The following is a 12,491-nucleotide window of genomic DNA, read 5'->3' as shown; positions in this document are numbered from 1 at the left end:
AAAAGTTACTCCAGAAGATTAGGTTAGTATATCTTGATGTTTTTGAGGTGTCTAATGCATAAAAATAGTATATTGACGGATTTAGTTCAACCATGCATGAGTTGTGGTTCATAACATGAAGTTAGAAGGTTAGAATTTGGTTTTAGGCTTCTTTGAACCATGTAAAGGCATCAAGTTGTTGAATATATTAGTTAAGATGTTCCTTAGGTTGATTTCTCTAAGTTGGATGAAAGGTCTTTAAGCATTAAGAGCTTAATAGCAAGATTTGGACATCTGATGAGTACGATCTTGGTATGCTCTGCGTAACAAGTTCTGCCCATGTTCCCTTTTAGTGATAGTCCAATATGTTGGGCCTATGCATGGTGTACTCTTGGCGTACTCACTAAAAGGTCATTTGGGCCATTTTTGGGCATCCGATTGTTATGGGTTTGGTCCATGGTTAGATGGGTCAATTAAGGGAAGGATAAAATGGTCTTTTTCCCTTAGCATGTTAGAATATGATATGGACCATTTATTATGGGTTATTACCATGATTATTTACTAGGGTTAATTCTAGATTTGTTCAGTGTGAGGATCCATGGTAGTAGCAACCCGAGAGTGTGATTTGTTATCTTCATATTGAGGTGGGTCTCCTCACTGTACTTATAGGTTGAAGGCACCAATGTCGGCCCATTGAATTATGTTATAGGATAGTCGTGGTCTTTGTGACACTTACTGATATGCTTGTATGTGTTTTCTTTCTTTGTGACTCTTACTAGTATGAATGTATGTTTAGTTGTAGAAGTGAAATAGACCCATATCGGTTGAAAGATACCGAAGGAGTCAAAAGCGACTCAGGGGTGAAATAGGCATGTTATATGTTTTAGTATGATATGTATGTATGATGTATGGTATCTGGTATTTGGGAAACTAACTAATCTTTGTGCTTACGGTTTAAGTTTATGTTTAAGGTAATTTCGGTTCGAAGGGCAAGGGCATGGCCTGATGGCAAAGTGTCCACTCGTGTCCAATATTTTTATGATTTTAGGATTGTATTTTGATAGCTATTTTCACATTCACATACTTTTGATGGTTGATATGAATATTAGATGGTTTTGGTTAACTTAAAAACCATATTTTTACTTATGATTTTTTGGATGTTACAAGGTTGTATCAGAGTCTTGGTTTGAGGGATTCAAAAACACTCTCGGGTGTTTTTTTTTTAACTCAAACTAAGGATTTGGTAAGTTTTTCATAAAAGAAATGATTTTTCTAAAGAGATTACTACTAGAAAGAAGGGATATGATGCATTCAATCGGCCGAGCTCAAGTAAGGTTCATAAAACACCCATACATGTTTATTTATTTTCATTATGTGAATATATGAATAGTAAGCTAGATTGGGGCTAAGGGTCTGGTCTAAATGGTGTTAGGGAGATGCCTTGCTATGTCTATTATATGAGCCTCTAAAACAACATGCTAGTTTGGATTATAGATGGTACGTTAGGATGGCATGTTAGGCAGTGCTCTGGTTAGAACTCAATGCTCGAATGTTGCTTGCTTCATGATTTTTGAAACCACTACTAATACTAGTTAACTACCAAGAGAATATTCTAGGTTACATGTTACAGAAGTTAGATCGTTTTAGAATGTTAGGTTTAAATCTATTGTGCAACTCTTGTTTGAGTCCAACCGTGTAACGACCCGTTCCCGGTATGTTAATTAATTGTTAATTGTCTAAGTTTTCAAGAGGGACTCGGCGAGTTCTAGCCTGACTCGCCGAGTTGGGTCGCGTATTTGTGCACGCGGGAGCCGGGGACTCGGCGAGTCCATATCCCGGACTCGGCGAGTCCGTCCGTCTGGGTGAAACCCTAAATCCCCGAGTTTGCCCACTATTTAAACCACATTATAGCCTCATTCTCGCCACTTTCACCCTGAGAACACAGTGAGGGAACCCTAATCCTCCCTTGAGAGCTTATAAGTGATTTGGTGCCATTTTTGTGAAGGTGTGAAGAAGGAGAAGAAGAAAGAAGCAAGGAAACGAATTGTAGTGCAAAGATCCAAGGGCAAATCTGAGTTTATTGAGGTATTTTCGGAGTTCCCTTCTTGTTATATGCTTTAAACTTCCATTAGAGCTCTTCTAAGAGCTATTTGATGTTTGTTCCAAGCCTTATGTTTGCATGAATGTCTTAATAAGTCGAAATACCTTTGGATCTGAATGTTGGGGTGTTGTAGAGCCCAGATCTACTGTCTTTTTGGAGTTACATTGCATATTAGCCATGGATCTACTCATTTTGTGCATCTTTTAGCCTTATTTCCCTTATTCATGAGGTTGTGCACGTAAAGTTGGAAACTTTACGTGGTAAAACAGCTTATTGGACCCAGATCTATCATTTGCATGTGTTGGATTCAAGAGAAATCGAGTAAAAACTAGCTGCATGGTAGCGACTCGGCGAGTCGGGATGAGCGACTCGGCGAGTCGGGTCGCGAGTCCCTGATTCCTTCGTTTTTAGCAATGCCGAGTGCACCCAGTGAGTTAGAGAGTGGACTCAGCGAGTTGAGGGTAGACTCAGTGATGGAGGGACTCGACGAGTTGTTCATACAACTCGGCGAGTCCAAGGCAATCTCCTTAGGATCAAGAACAACTCGTCGAGTCTGTTCATACGACTCGGCGAGTCGGATGAAGATTGTCTGAGTTCTTGGATCAAGAGGGTACTCGTCGAGTCGATGCCACACTCGACGAGTCGCAGTGAGTATGAGTTGGAAGTGAGAGTGAGACTCGGCGAGTTGGGCGGCCCAACTCGGCGAGTCAGCCCCAAAAGTAAGTTGACTTTGACCAAGGGTAAAAGAGTCATTTTACCCCAAGTGCAGTGTTTAGTATTTGATTGAGTGTGTTCATGGACTTGTAGCCGAGGAGATTCAGGAGCAGCAGCCGTTAGCTTTCAGAGACACACACTCAGCCGCCAGTTTACGAGGTGAGTTTCCTTCCAGTAGGGACGGGTCTAAGGCCACAATGTCGGCCCGTCCAGTTAGCAGTAGTTTCCGGACTTGATCCGATGCAGTAGTTAGTATGTTTGATGCCTTCGTGGCTCAGACAGGATTTGTGAGCTATGTTTTATGTGTTATGTATTATGTGTTCCGGGCTACAGCCCGATGTAGTATGCAGTATATGTGTTCATGCTAGTTGTTATGATATGCTATGCTATGCTCAGTTCCGGACTTCGGTCCGATGCAGTCAGTTCCGGACTTCGGTCCGATGCAGTTAGTTCCGGACCTTGGTCCGATGCAGGGGACAAGGTCCCAGTCAGTTCCGGACTTCGGTCCGATGCAGTTTCCGGGCTTCGTCCCGATGCAGTGGGCAAGGCCCGTTATGTGTTTATATGATATTGTTATTGTATGGTATGTGGTATTTTGGGGGAGCTCACTAAGCTTTGTGCTTACAGTTTCAGTTTTGGTTTCAGGTACTTCCGCAAGCAAAGGGAAGAGCTCGGGATGACGGCATCGCACACACCACCGCCTCAGCTTTAGCCTGGGATTGATTTAGTTGTTTGATTTGATGTAGTATGATACAGTTTTCCGCACAGTATTTTATTATGTTTTGGAATACATCACGCATGGTTTTATTATATGATACTCTGATTACAGTTTTGATTATATTAAAAACAAAAATTTTTGGGTCGTATTTTTGGGTCGTTTCAAACCGTCACTTGTTTGAGTCCAACTGTTGTAGTGTGAGACCTTGCATTCGAAGAATTATCTAGTGTATGTTGCATGTGTTTGATTAGGTGTCTAAGCCCATAACTATAATTGGTATATACTTGAATTAGTAGTAGCACAGTCCTTTTGGGTTGCATCATAACTAGCAACTAGACATGTAACATTTGGAGAGAGAGGTTTAATTTATTATTTGATTAATAAATTAAAATAATTGATTTATTAATGTATTATGAAAATAATATATTAATTATAAATCATATTATTTAATTAATAAATAGTCAGAAATTAATTGGAATTAATTTCGGGATTAAAAGAATTAATTGAAAATGTAGGGACTGAAGTGCAAATGTTCAATAGTTGAATAAGAGGTTCTAGAACCTTCTTAGGAATGTGGTGAAAGAAATTCCTAAGTATAATTAGGGTTTCTAGATTATCCCATATGGATAATTATGGAGGTGGATAATTATCAATGTAAATTAATAATATTTTATTCAAATTAGGGTTATTCAGTGTATCATATATGCACTATAAATAAACCTATAGGGCTTCATAATTTCGGCCACTCTAAACCCTAGAAGGATAGCCAAAAATCTCAAGCTTCCTCCCCTCTCTCCTCTCTTATCCTCTTGCTTATTTTGGGTGTGAACCATCAAAGGTGTGACACTTGTGACGCTTTCTCTCAAGGTTGAAGAAGACATGGATTTTCATTGTTATTGCAACATAATAATCAAATGTATGTTTGCTAACCCTAGTTGTTATTTACAAAATTATACTAGTGCTATTAGGGTTTTCCTTTTGATGTTCAATACTTGTATGTTCAATTAGAGAAAACATTGCAGATATAACCATGGAGGAGTAAAATAAGAAGATGTGTGAGGATATTGGACCAGGTCTTGTTCAGCCCGCCATTCTAGCAACTGCAAACTTTGAATTAAAGGGTCACATTCTCACTCAACTGAAGGAAATCCTATTCTTCGGGAAGGATCGCGAAGATGCTTATAAACACATTGACAAGCTTGACGACATAGCCGACTACTTCAACATCCCCAACGTGCCACGCGAGACTGTGCTACTTAGAATGTTACCGGTTACATTCAAAGGAGCCACGAAGGACAGGTTAAAGGCACTAACTCCAGGATCTATAACAACATGGGCCAATATACGCGATAGTTCATTCAGTAGTTTTATCCTCCCTCGAATGTCTCAAAATTAAAGAAAGGAATCGCAAATTTCAAACAACAAGGAGGCGAGTCACTCTATGAAGCATGGGAAAGGTACAAAGGGTTGCTGAGAAGCTGTCCATAGAATGACCTTAAAGTTCAACAAGAGGTCTCTATCTTCTATGATGGAGTGAATGTTACAGCCAGACAGCTCCTTGACTCCCGAGGACCACTCGCGAAGAAGGCACCTGCGGTTATAAAAGAGTTGATTGAAAAATTCTCTAAACACTCAAGAGAATATCAAAACCTAAGACACAACTCAACAAGAGGAACAGTAAACTTAGTTTCGGATGATATGGCCGCAATGATGGCCAAGTTGGAAAGTATGGATCGTACGACGATAAAGATGGACAAATCCATCCACGCCATATGGATTGGGTGTGATAATTGTACCAGGCTTAACCTTACCAAAGATTGTGACTTTGACGAGAACGGAAACCGAAAAGCTCAAGTATGTTATTCAAGCGGGGATAGGTTTGATGAAGATTAGAGGAAATCTAAGAAGGAATGGCTACCCTAATACGAGTACAAGAAGGTGAAGGAGGAGAAATACAAACAAAACACACGAGGGATTTATCAAAGAGAAGAGCCGATACAAGAGAAGAAGATGGATTTTGAAGCTATGCTTACACAATTTGCATCTTCATTCGAGAAAAGACATGACGAGACCGACATGGCAATACGAGAGCAACAAGAAAGGATTAAGGACCAGCAAGCATTGATGAGAAATCAACAAGCCTCGATCCTTAACATCAAGAAGCAATTAGGGCAACTTGCACAACAACTTAACGAGAGTTCATTGGGTGGACTTTTAAGCAACACCGAGAAAAATACGAGAGGGGCATATATAAATATGCGACAACTATGAGCGGTAAAATAGTCACTCCTTGTGACAACCCGATATTTCAACTCTTTGTAATGGCCTAATAGGTCAAGTATTGTAACCACTTTTGAGTTAATAAAATTAACGTTGATAATAAAATGTCCAAAAAGTTTCTATTTAACTACCTACTATGTTTTATATCATTAAACCAGGATCGTACGTAAAAAGAATGCCCAAACCCGGCTTCGTATATTGAAGTTAAGATTTTTCCAAATTCGGCTTAGTAACAAACAACTAAAAACTCGAATCGGAGATCGAGCGACTTTTGGCCGGAATGACCTAAACGAGAATCGAAGGTCTCGACATTGGTATTTCAGCGGTAAAAATTCTAACAAAAACCGACGTCAGGTAAAGAAGTTATGAATTGTTTAAAGAAATTTCTTAATCACGACATTTTATAAATAAATAATAAAAATAATGTCGGAGTTTGCCGACGGAATCTAAATGAAAGTTGTAGAGTATGGTCTCACCTTCGCGGGGATATAAAGAACGTCGAAAACGGAGTTCGTATGAAGAAGATATGAATTTTTGAAGTTTATTAAATAAATTATATATTTATTTAATTCAAAATCCGGTATTATCCGAAGGGGGAGTCAGTGTACTCATCCGAGTTACGGGCCGCGTAACCCCGTACGCCCCGCGTACGCGAAGGCCTTGGCCTCGGATCGTCCACGTCACGCCTGTGCGAACTACCGACCCGTCCCATCCGAGCTCCGAGGCAGTCGAGGACTCGGTCACACATGACGTACGCGTACGCCCAGCGTACGTGCGTACGCCCCGCGTAACGAGGCCTCTCAGCCTCCTATAAATAGAGATGCGAGGGTTCCGGAAAATTTACCCCATTCCTCTCATTTCTCTCATGATATTGCCTCGATTTCCGTGCCCGCACTACCCCGAAGCCCTGGTCATTTTGTGCAAGTCCCGAAGGTCGATTTTACTCCCGAGAATCCCGAGACAAATCCGTTTCCCGAGACGAAACTCTGCCCGGTTTTTCCATCTCGCTATCTTCAAACTTTCAAGTGAGTTCATACCCCTTAATTAACCTTTTTTAAATATTCTAAACGCTTTTATATGCTTTCTAGGGGGGGGGGGGGGAAATACAAGTAAAACACACGACTACTATCGGGTGTTATATATATAAAGATTATTATACACTTTAATTAAGTAGAATCATATGTGATGTATAAACTTTATAGGAAACTCCCGTATAAAAAATATATTACAATAGCATTCTATCTTTAAAACTATAAATTGTTGTAGTGCATGTATAAACTAAACATTTTTCCTAGATTTAAAGTATATGTGTCTATCTTAGGCTCTACAAAAATCTATGCTTTCATAACAAGTGATTCCTTTTCTAGATATTCTAAAACAAACGAGGCACACTTTTAGAAAACTATAATATGTATAGTTTTATGAGGATATTGCTAACTTTTACATACTAGAAACATGATTTTCAAGAAATCACTTTCATATACAACAGCAAATGAACATTTTAACACGTAAATCTGTTTTTATACTACGGTTCTGTGAGACATTAACTTCACGTACGTTCGAGTACACATTTCAAGTCCTGTATTATATACCAGAATCCCTTGGAGGGGGAGCATGGTGTTTGTGTATAGATCTATACAAGCTTGACAACCCGCGCCCTGACTGTTAGCTACAGTCCACCATTTGGGGTGACAAACGTCATAACATTCCAACGCCTAAAGAACATTATGTATAGGCATTCCGAGTCAATAGTATGGTTATAAAACTCACATGAGGTATTAAAAATACATTGATTTATGAGGTTTTCAAACTTATTAGTTATTTTTACACTTACATACAATTTTTGGAAACAGACTTTGGTCTTGAAGGAAGACTACTTTTATACTAGTAGAAAATATAGGATTTTCTAAACACAAACCAACAAGGACAAGACATTTCATTTCATACAAACATTGTCATTAAATACTTATGAAACTCACCAGCTTAAATGCTGATCTACTCTTTCAAAATTACTTGTATGTCCCAGGGATTTAGTAACTACAGGTATCATTATGCTTTTGATGAAGGGATGCTGCGGCGCCAGTTTAATCTCATATTTTGACATCATATTGTAATTGGATTTGAACATGTAACTTTTGACAAATGTAAACTTTCAATTATATATATGATGGTTGTATTGCTTTCTTTACTATGTATTCATTTGTTACGTTACCACATGAAGTCATCCGCCCCCGAACGTTTCCGCCGTTCAGGTTTGGGGGTGTGACACTCCCTTGACCCCAATCCCGAATGAAGATCCAAGAATGGTGTAGGAAAAAGGAAAAGAAACTCAAGAATCGCAAACAGACGACTCAACACGCCGTGTTCAGGAGAAGAACACGGCCAGTTTTTCATCTAAAGAAAAAAATAACCCTCCAATTAAGCCTTACCATCCTCCATTGCCATTCCCGAGCAGAGCTAGAAAATATAAACAGAATGAAGACTATAAGAAGTTTTTAGAGCACATCAAGGCCCTTCAAATAAGCATTCCATTCATCGAGGTGGTATCTCAAATGCCCAGGTATGCTAAATTCTTGAATGACCTTCTCAGGAATAGGAAGATGGGGGAAGCAACTAAAGTAGTCTTAAACGAGAATTACTTGGCCGCAATGTTAAAGAAATTGCCAAAGAAGATAGGTGATCTGTGGAGTTTGACTTTGACATGTCAATTCGAGAATTTGGCTACAAGTTATGCATTGGCTGATTTGGGGGCTAATGTGAACCGTATGAATTATTCTTTCTTCAAGAAGTTGAATCTTCCGGAGCTGAGACCCATTCGAATGGTGATTCATCTAGAAAACAAGACAATGATGTTTCTAAGGGGAATATGTGAAGATCTATGGATAAAAGTCAATAAGTTCGTTGTTTCCTGTCAATTTCATAGTGCTAGATATGGAAGAAGACCATCAAGTGCCTATTATTCTTGGAAGACCTTTCTTAAACACCTCTTGCACCATAGTGGACATAAGAGTCTCTAAACTTACTCTCCGGGTAGGAGATGATTCAATCACATTTGGAGTGGATCGATCCATGAAGCATTCTAGGTTCGGTGACGACAAAGCCTTCTCGGTGGATATTGTGGAAGAGTTAATGGAAAAGAATTAGCGGAATACGAGGCAAGTATATCCACCTATATTTCAGAAGATGATTTTGATGTTGAAAGAAATCTAAAGGAGATAGAACGGCTACTTGAAGAAAGCGAATATGAATAATTAACAAGGCATGCTGCAAACACAACACGGCGTATTGAGGAGCTCAACACGGCATGTTGGATCGCAAAAATGAGACCTAACGGGTTAACTGGATAGAACACAACGAGTTTTATTGTGACACATGACGCGTTCATTGTTCAGAATACAAAATTAGAGCTCAAAACTTTGTCGAAACACTTGGAATATTCTTTTCTGGAAGAAGATGATCAAAAGCCTCTGACTATTGCCTCTGACCTCACACCAACCAAAAAAGAAGATCTCATGAACGTTATAAAGAAGAGGAAAAATGTCATTGCTTGGAAAATCATCAATATCAAGGGTAATAGTCCATCTTATGGCTCGCACAAGATCAATCGCGAAGAAGGCACAAAATCGGTAGTGCAACATCAAAGGCGACTGAACCCAAAGATGCAAGAGGTGGTCAAGAAATAAGTTGTCAAGATCTTAGATGATGGGATAATATAATCAATTTCCTATAAGCAATGGGTTAGTCTAGTTCAATTAATGCCAAAGAAAAGAGGGATGACAGTCGTGACAAATGAGAAGAACAAGATCATACCTACATGAACGGTAACCGGTTGGTGAGTGTGCATTGATTATCGCAAGCTAAACGATGCCACTTGCAAAAACCATTTCCCTCTTCCTTTTATTGATCAAATGCTTGAGCGACTTTCTGGTCATTACTATTATTGTTTTTTTAGATGGATTTTCAGGTAATTTTCAGATTCCGATTGACCCAATTGATCAAGAAAAGACGACTTTCACATTCTTTAGTGGAACATTTGCATATCGAAGCATGATTTTTGGGTTATGCAATATGCCGACTACTTTTCAACGATGCATGATGGTTATATTCCACGATATGGTGGAAAATTTTATGGAAGTATTTATGGATGATTTTTTTTTGTATCTGGCTCCTCATTTAATGATTGTCTTACTAACCTTGATTTGATGCATGTTAGGTGTGAAAAGTCCAATTTAGTCTTAAATTGGGAAAAATACCATTTCATGGTGAAGGAAGTAATCGTTTTAGGCCATAAAGTGTTCAAATTGGGGATTGAGGTGGATCGAGCAAAGATCGATACTATTGCTAAGTTAACCCTACTAACTAATGAGAAGGGTGTTAGGAGTTTTCTAGGTCACGTGGGTTTTTACTGTCGTTTTATTAAAGATTTTTCTAAAATAACTAGACCTTTGACTTTGCTACTTTTAAAAGATGCACCTTTTAATTTTTCTAAAGAATGCTTAGAAGCTTTTGAGATTTTAAAAGAAAAAATGACTAATGCCCCGATCATTATTGCCCTAAATTGGAACTTGCCTTTTGAGATAATGTGTGATGCAAGTAACTATGCCTTAGGAGTTGATTTTTCTAAAGAATGCTTGGTCAAAGGGTTGATAAGCACTTTCAACACATCTACTATGCAAGCAAGACCTTAAACTCGGCCCTAGAGAATTACACCGCTACTGAAAAAGAATTATTGTTCGTGGTTTATGCCTTTGAGAAGTTTCGCCTTTACCTTATATTGTCTAATACAATTATTTTTATTGACCATTCTGCTATCAAGTATTTGATCGCCAAGCAGGATGCGAAACCAAGACTGATCTGATGGGTGCTTTTACTTCAAGAATTTTACATCGAGATCAAGGACAAAAAAGGAATGAAGAACATAGCAGCTGAACACTTATCCATATTGGAAAATCCAGAGAGGGATGAGATGGACAACAAGGGCATTGGTGATAGCTTTCCAAAGGAGTATTTGATGATGATAGTATGGGAATAGCCTTGGTATGCTGACATTGCAAATTTCTTGGCAAACAATTTTCTTCCAAAAGGGCCAACTCACTAGCAAAAGAAAAAGCTCTTCTCATAAATTAAATATTACTTATAGGATGTGCCCTATCTTTTTAGAAGTTGTGCAGATGGGATAATTAGAAGATGCGTGTTTGGAAAGGTGATTCATGACATATTTGGGATTGTCACAATGGGTCGGCATGAGGACATTAATGGAGCTCAATACACGGCCAAAAAGGTGTTTGATGCAAGGTTCTATTGGCCAACAAACTTCAAATATGCTGCTAGTTATGTGAGAGAATGTGATTGCTATCAAAGGTTGGGGAATATATCTGTAAGGAGTGAGATGCCACAAAGAAACATCCAAGTATGTGAGGTGTTTGATATGTGGGGTGTAGATTTCATGGGACTATTCTCATCATCTAGAGGGAATAAGTGCATCCTTGTGGTAGTAGATTATGTTTCCAAGTGGGGAGAAGTGCAGGTGTTACCTACTAATAATGCACGGGTAGTTGTCAAATTCCTCAAAAGACTATTTTTTAGATTTGGAGTGCCAAAAGCACTAATAAGCGACTAGGGAACCCATTTTACTAATGATCAACTAGAAAAGGTGTTACAAAGATATGGTATACGCCATAGGTTTGCAACATAATATCATCCAAAAACTAGTGGGCAAACCGAGATCACGAATAAGGCGCTTAAGAGAATCTTGGAAAGATCGGTAGGTTGTAATAGGAAAGATTGGGCGGATAAACTCGATGATGCTCTTTGGGCATTTCGTAGTACATTCAAGACACCCATTAGAACCATACCCTATAGGTTAGTTTATGGGAAGCACTGCCATCTATTGGTGGAACTCGAGCACAAAGCTTATTGGGCTTTAAAGATATGTAATTTTGAATCAAGTGAGTTGCACTAATCGGCTTTTGCAAATGAATGCATTCGAGGAATTGAGAAACGAGTCATACATCAACTCATTGATCTATAAGGATAAGACAAAAAGATGGCATGACACAAGGCTGAAAGGAAATAAACAATTTGAAGCAGGTAAAAAAGTTCTCCTTTACAACTCAAGATTGAAGCTTTTTCCTAGGAAATTGTGTATACGATGGTCCGGGCTTTTCAAGATTAACCATGTGTATCCATATGGGGTGATTGAGCTATGGAACAAAGATAGGTCAAGCTTTAAGGTTAATGGGCATATAATTAAGCATTATGAAGAAGGGATGCCAAATGAAGAGCGGATTGAATAAGGGATAGATTTATAGGAAACCGCTACAACGTAGAGTGGGAAGGACTCAAGCTAAAGACTCCTCAAATAGAAGCTTTTGTGGGAGGCAAATCGTCGTTTGAGTTTGCTTTTGTGACATCCCCAAAATCACGGCCAGAAAAGAGCGGTTTGTTTATGCTTTGTTTAAAAATCAGAGTTACATTTTAAATGAAAGTGTTTCGGAATTGTCCCAAAACAAAATATGATAAAGATTTATCAAAAGCATTTCCATAGAAATGTATTTCATTAAAAGACTTGGGATGTCATGTTCGTACAGATCAAAAGCATAAACAGTACAATATAAGCCTTACTACATTATTTCATATCTATAGGCCTATATCTGTAATCCCTCATCCAAAACATCACACCTATGCTCATGCGCCACT

General features: G+C 38.8%; 2 protein-coding genes and 1 non-coding gene across 3 annotated transcripts; 2 read left to right on the top strand and 1 right to left on the bottom strand.

The window, feature by feature from the left end:
* Window positions 1-4,901: 4,901 nt before the first annotated feature.
* On the bottom strand, window positions 4,902-5,008 carry LOC145003688 (small nucleolar RNA R71). Its single transcript, XR_013662135.1, has one exon. It is a non-coding gene; the product is annotated as a small nucleolar RNA R71 (small nucleolar RNA).
* Window positions 5,009-8,392: 3,384 nt separating this feature from the next.
* On the top strand, window positions 8,393-11,412 carry LOC145002937 (uncharacterized). Its single transcript, XM_078962114.1, has 5 exons — window positions 8,393-8,702; window positions 9,757-9,949; window positions 10,006-10,385; window positions 10,670-10,812; window positions 10,933-11,412. Exons 1-5 carry the CDS (start codon window positions 8,393-8,395, stop codon window positions 11,410-11,412), a joined length of 1,506 nt encoding a protein of 501 aa, XP_078818240.1.
* A 355-nt stretch (window positions 11,413-11,767) lies between these two features.
* On the top strand, window positions 11,768-12,088 carry LOC145002936 (uncharacterized). The gene has a single exon (XM_078962112.1). The coding sequence runs from the start codon at window positions 11,768-11,770 to the stop codon at window positions 12,086-12,088; it is 321 nt and encodes a 106-aa protein (XP_078818238.1).
* The last annotated feature ends 403 nt before the right edge of the window (window positions 12,089-12,491 follow it).

The sequence above is a fragment of the Lactuca saligna genome, chromosome 6 (genome assembly GCF_052625555.1).
Source record: "Lactuca saligna cultivar CGN05327 chromosome 6, ASM5262555v1, whole genome shotgun sequence".
Taxonomy (NCBI): Eukaryota; Viridiplantae; Streptophyta; class Magnoliopsida; order Asterales; family Asteraceae; genus Lactuca; species Lactuca saligna.
This window is presented reverse-complemented; position numbering and strand designations above follow the sequence as displayed.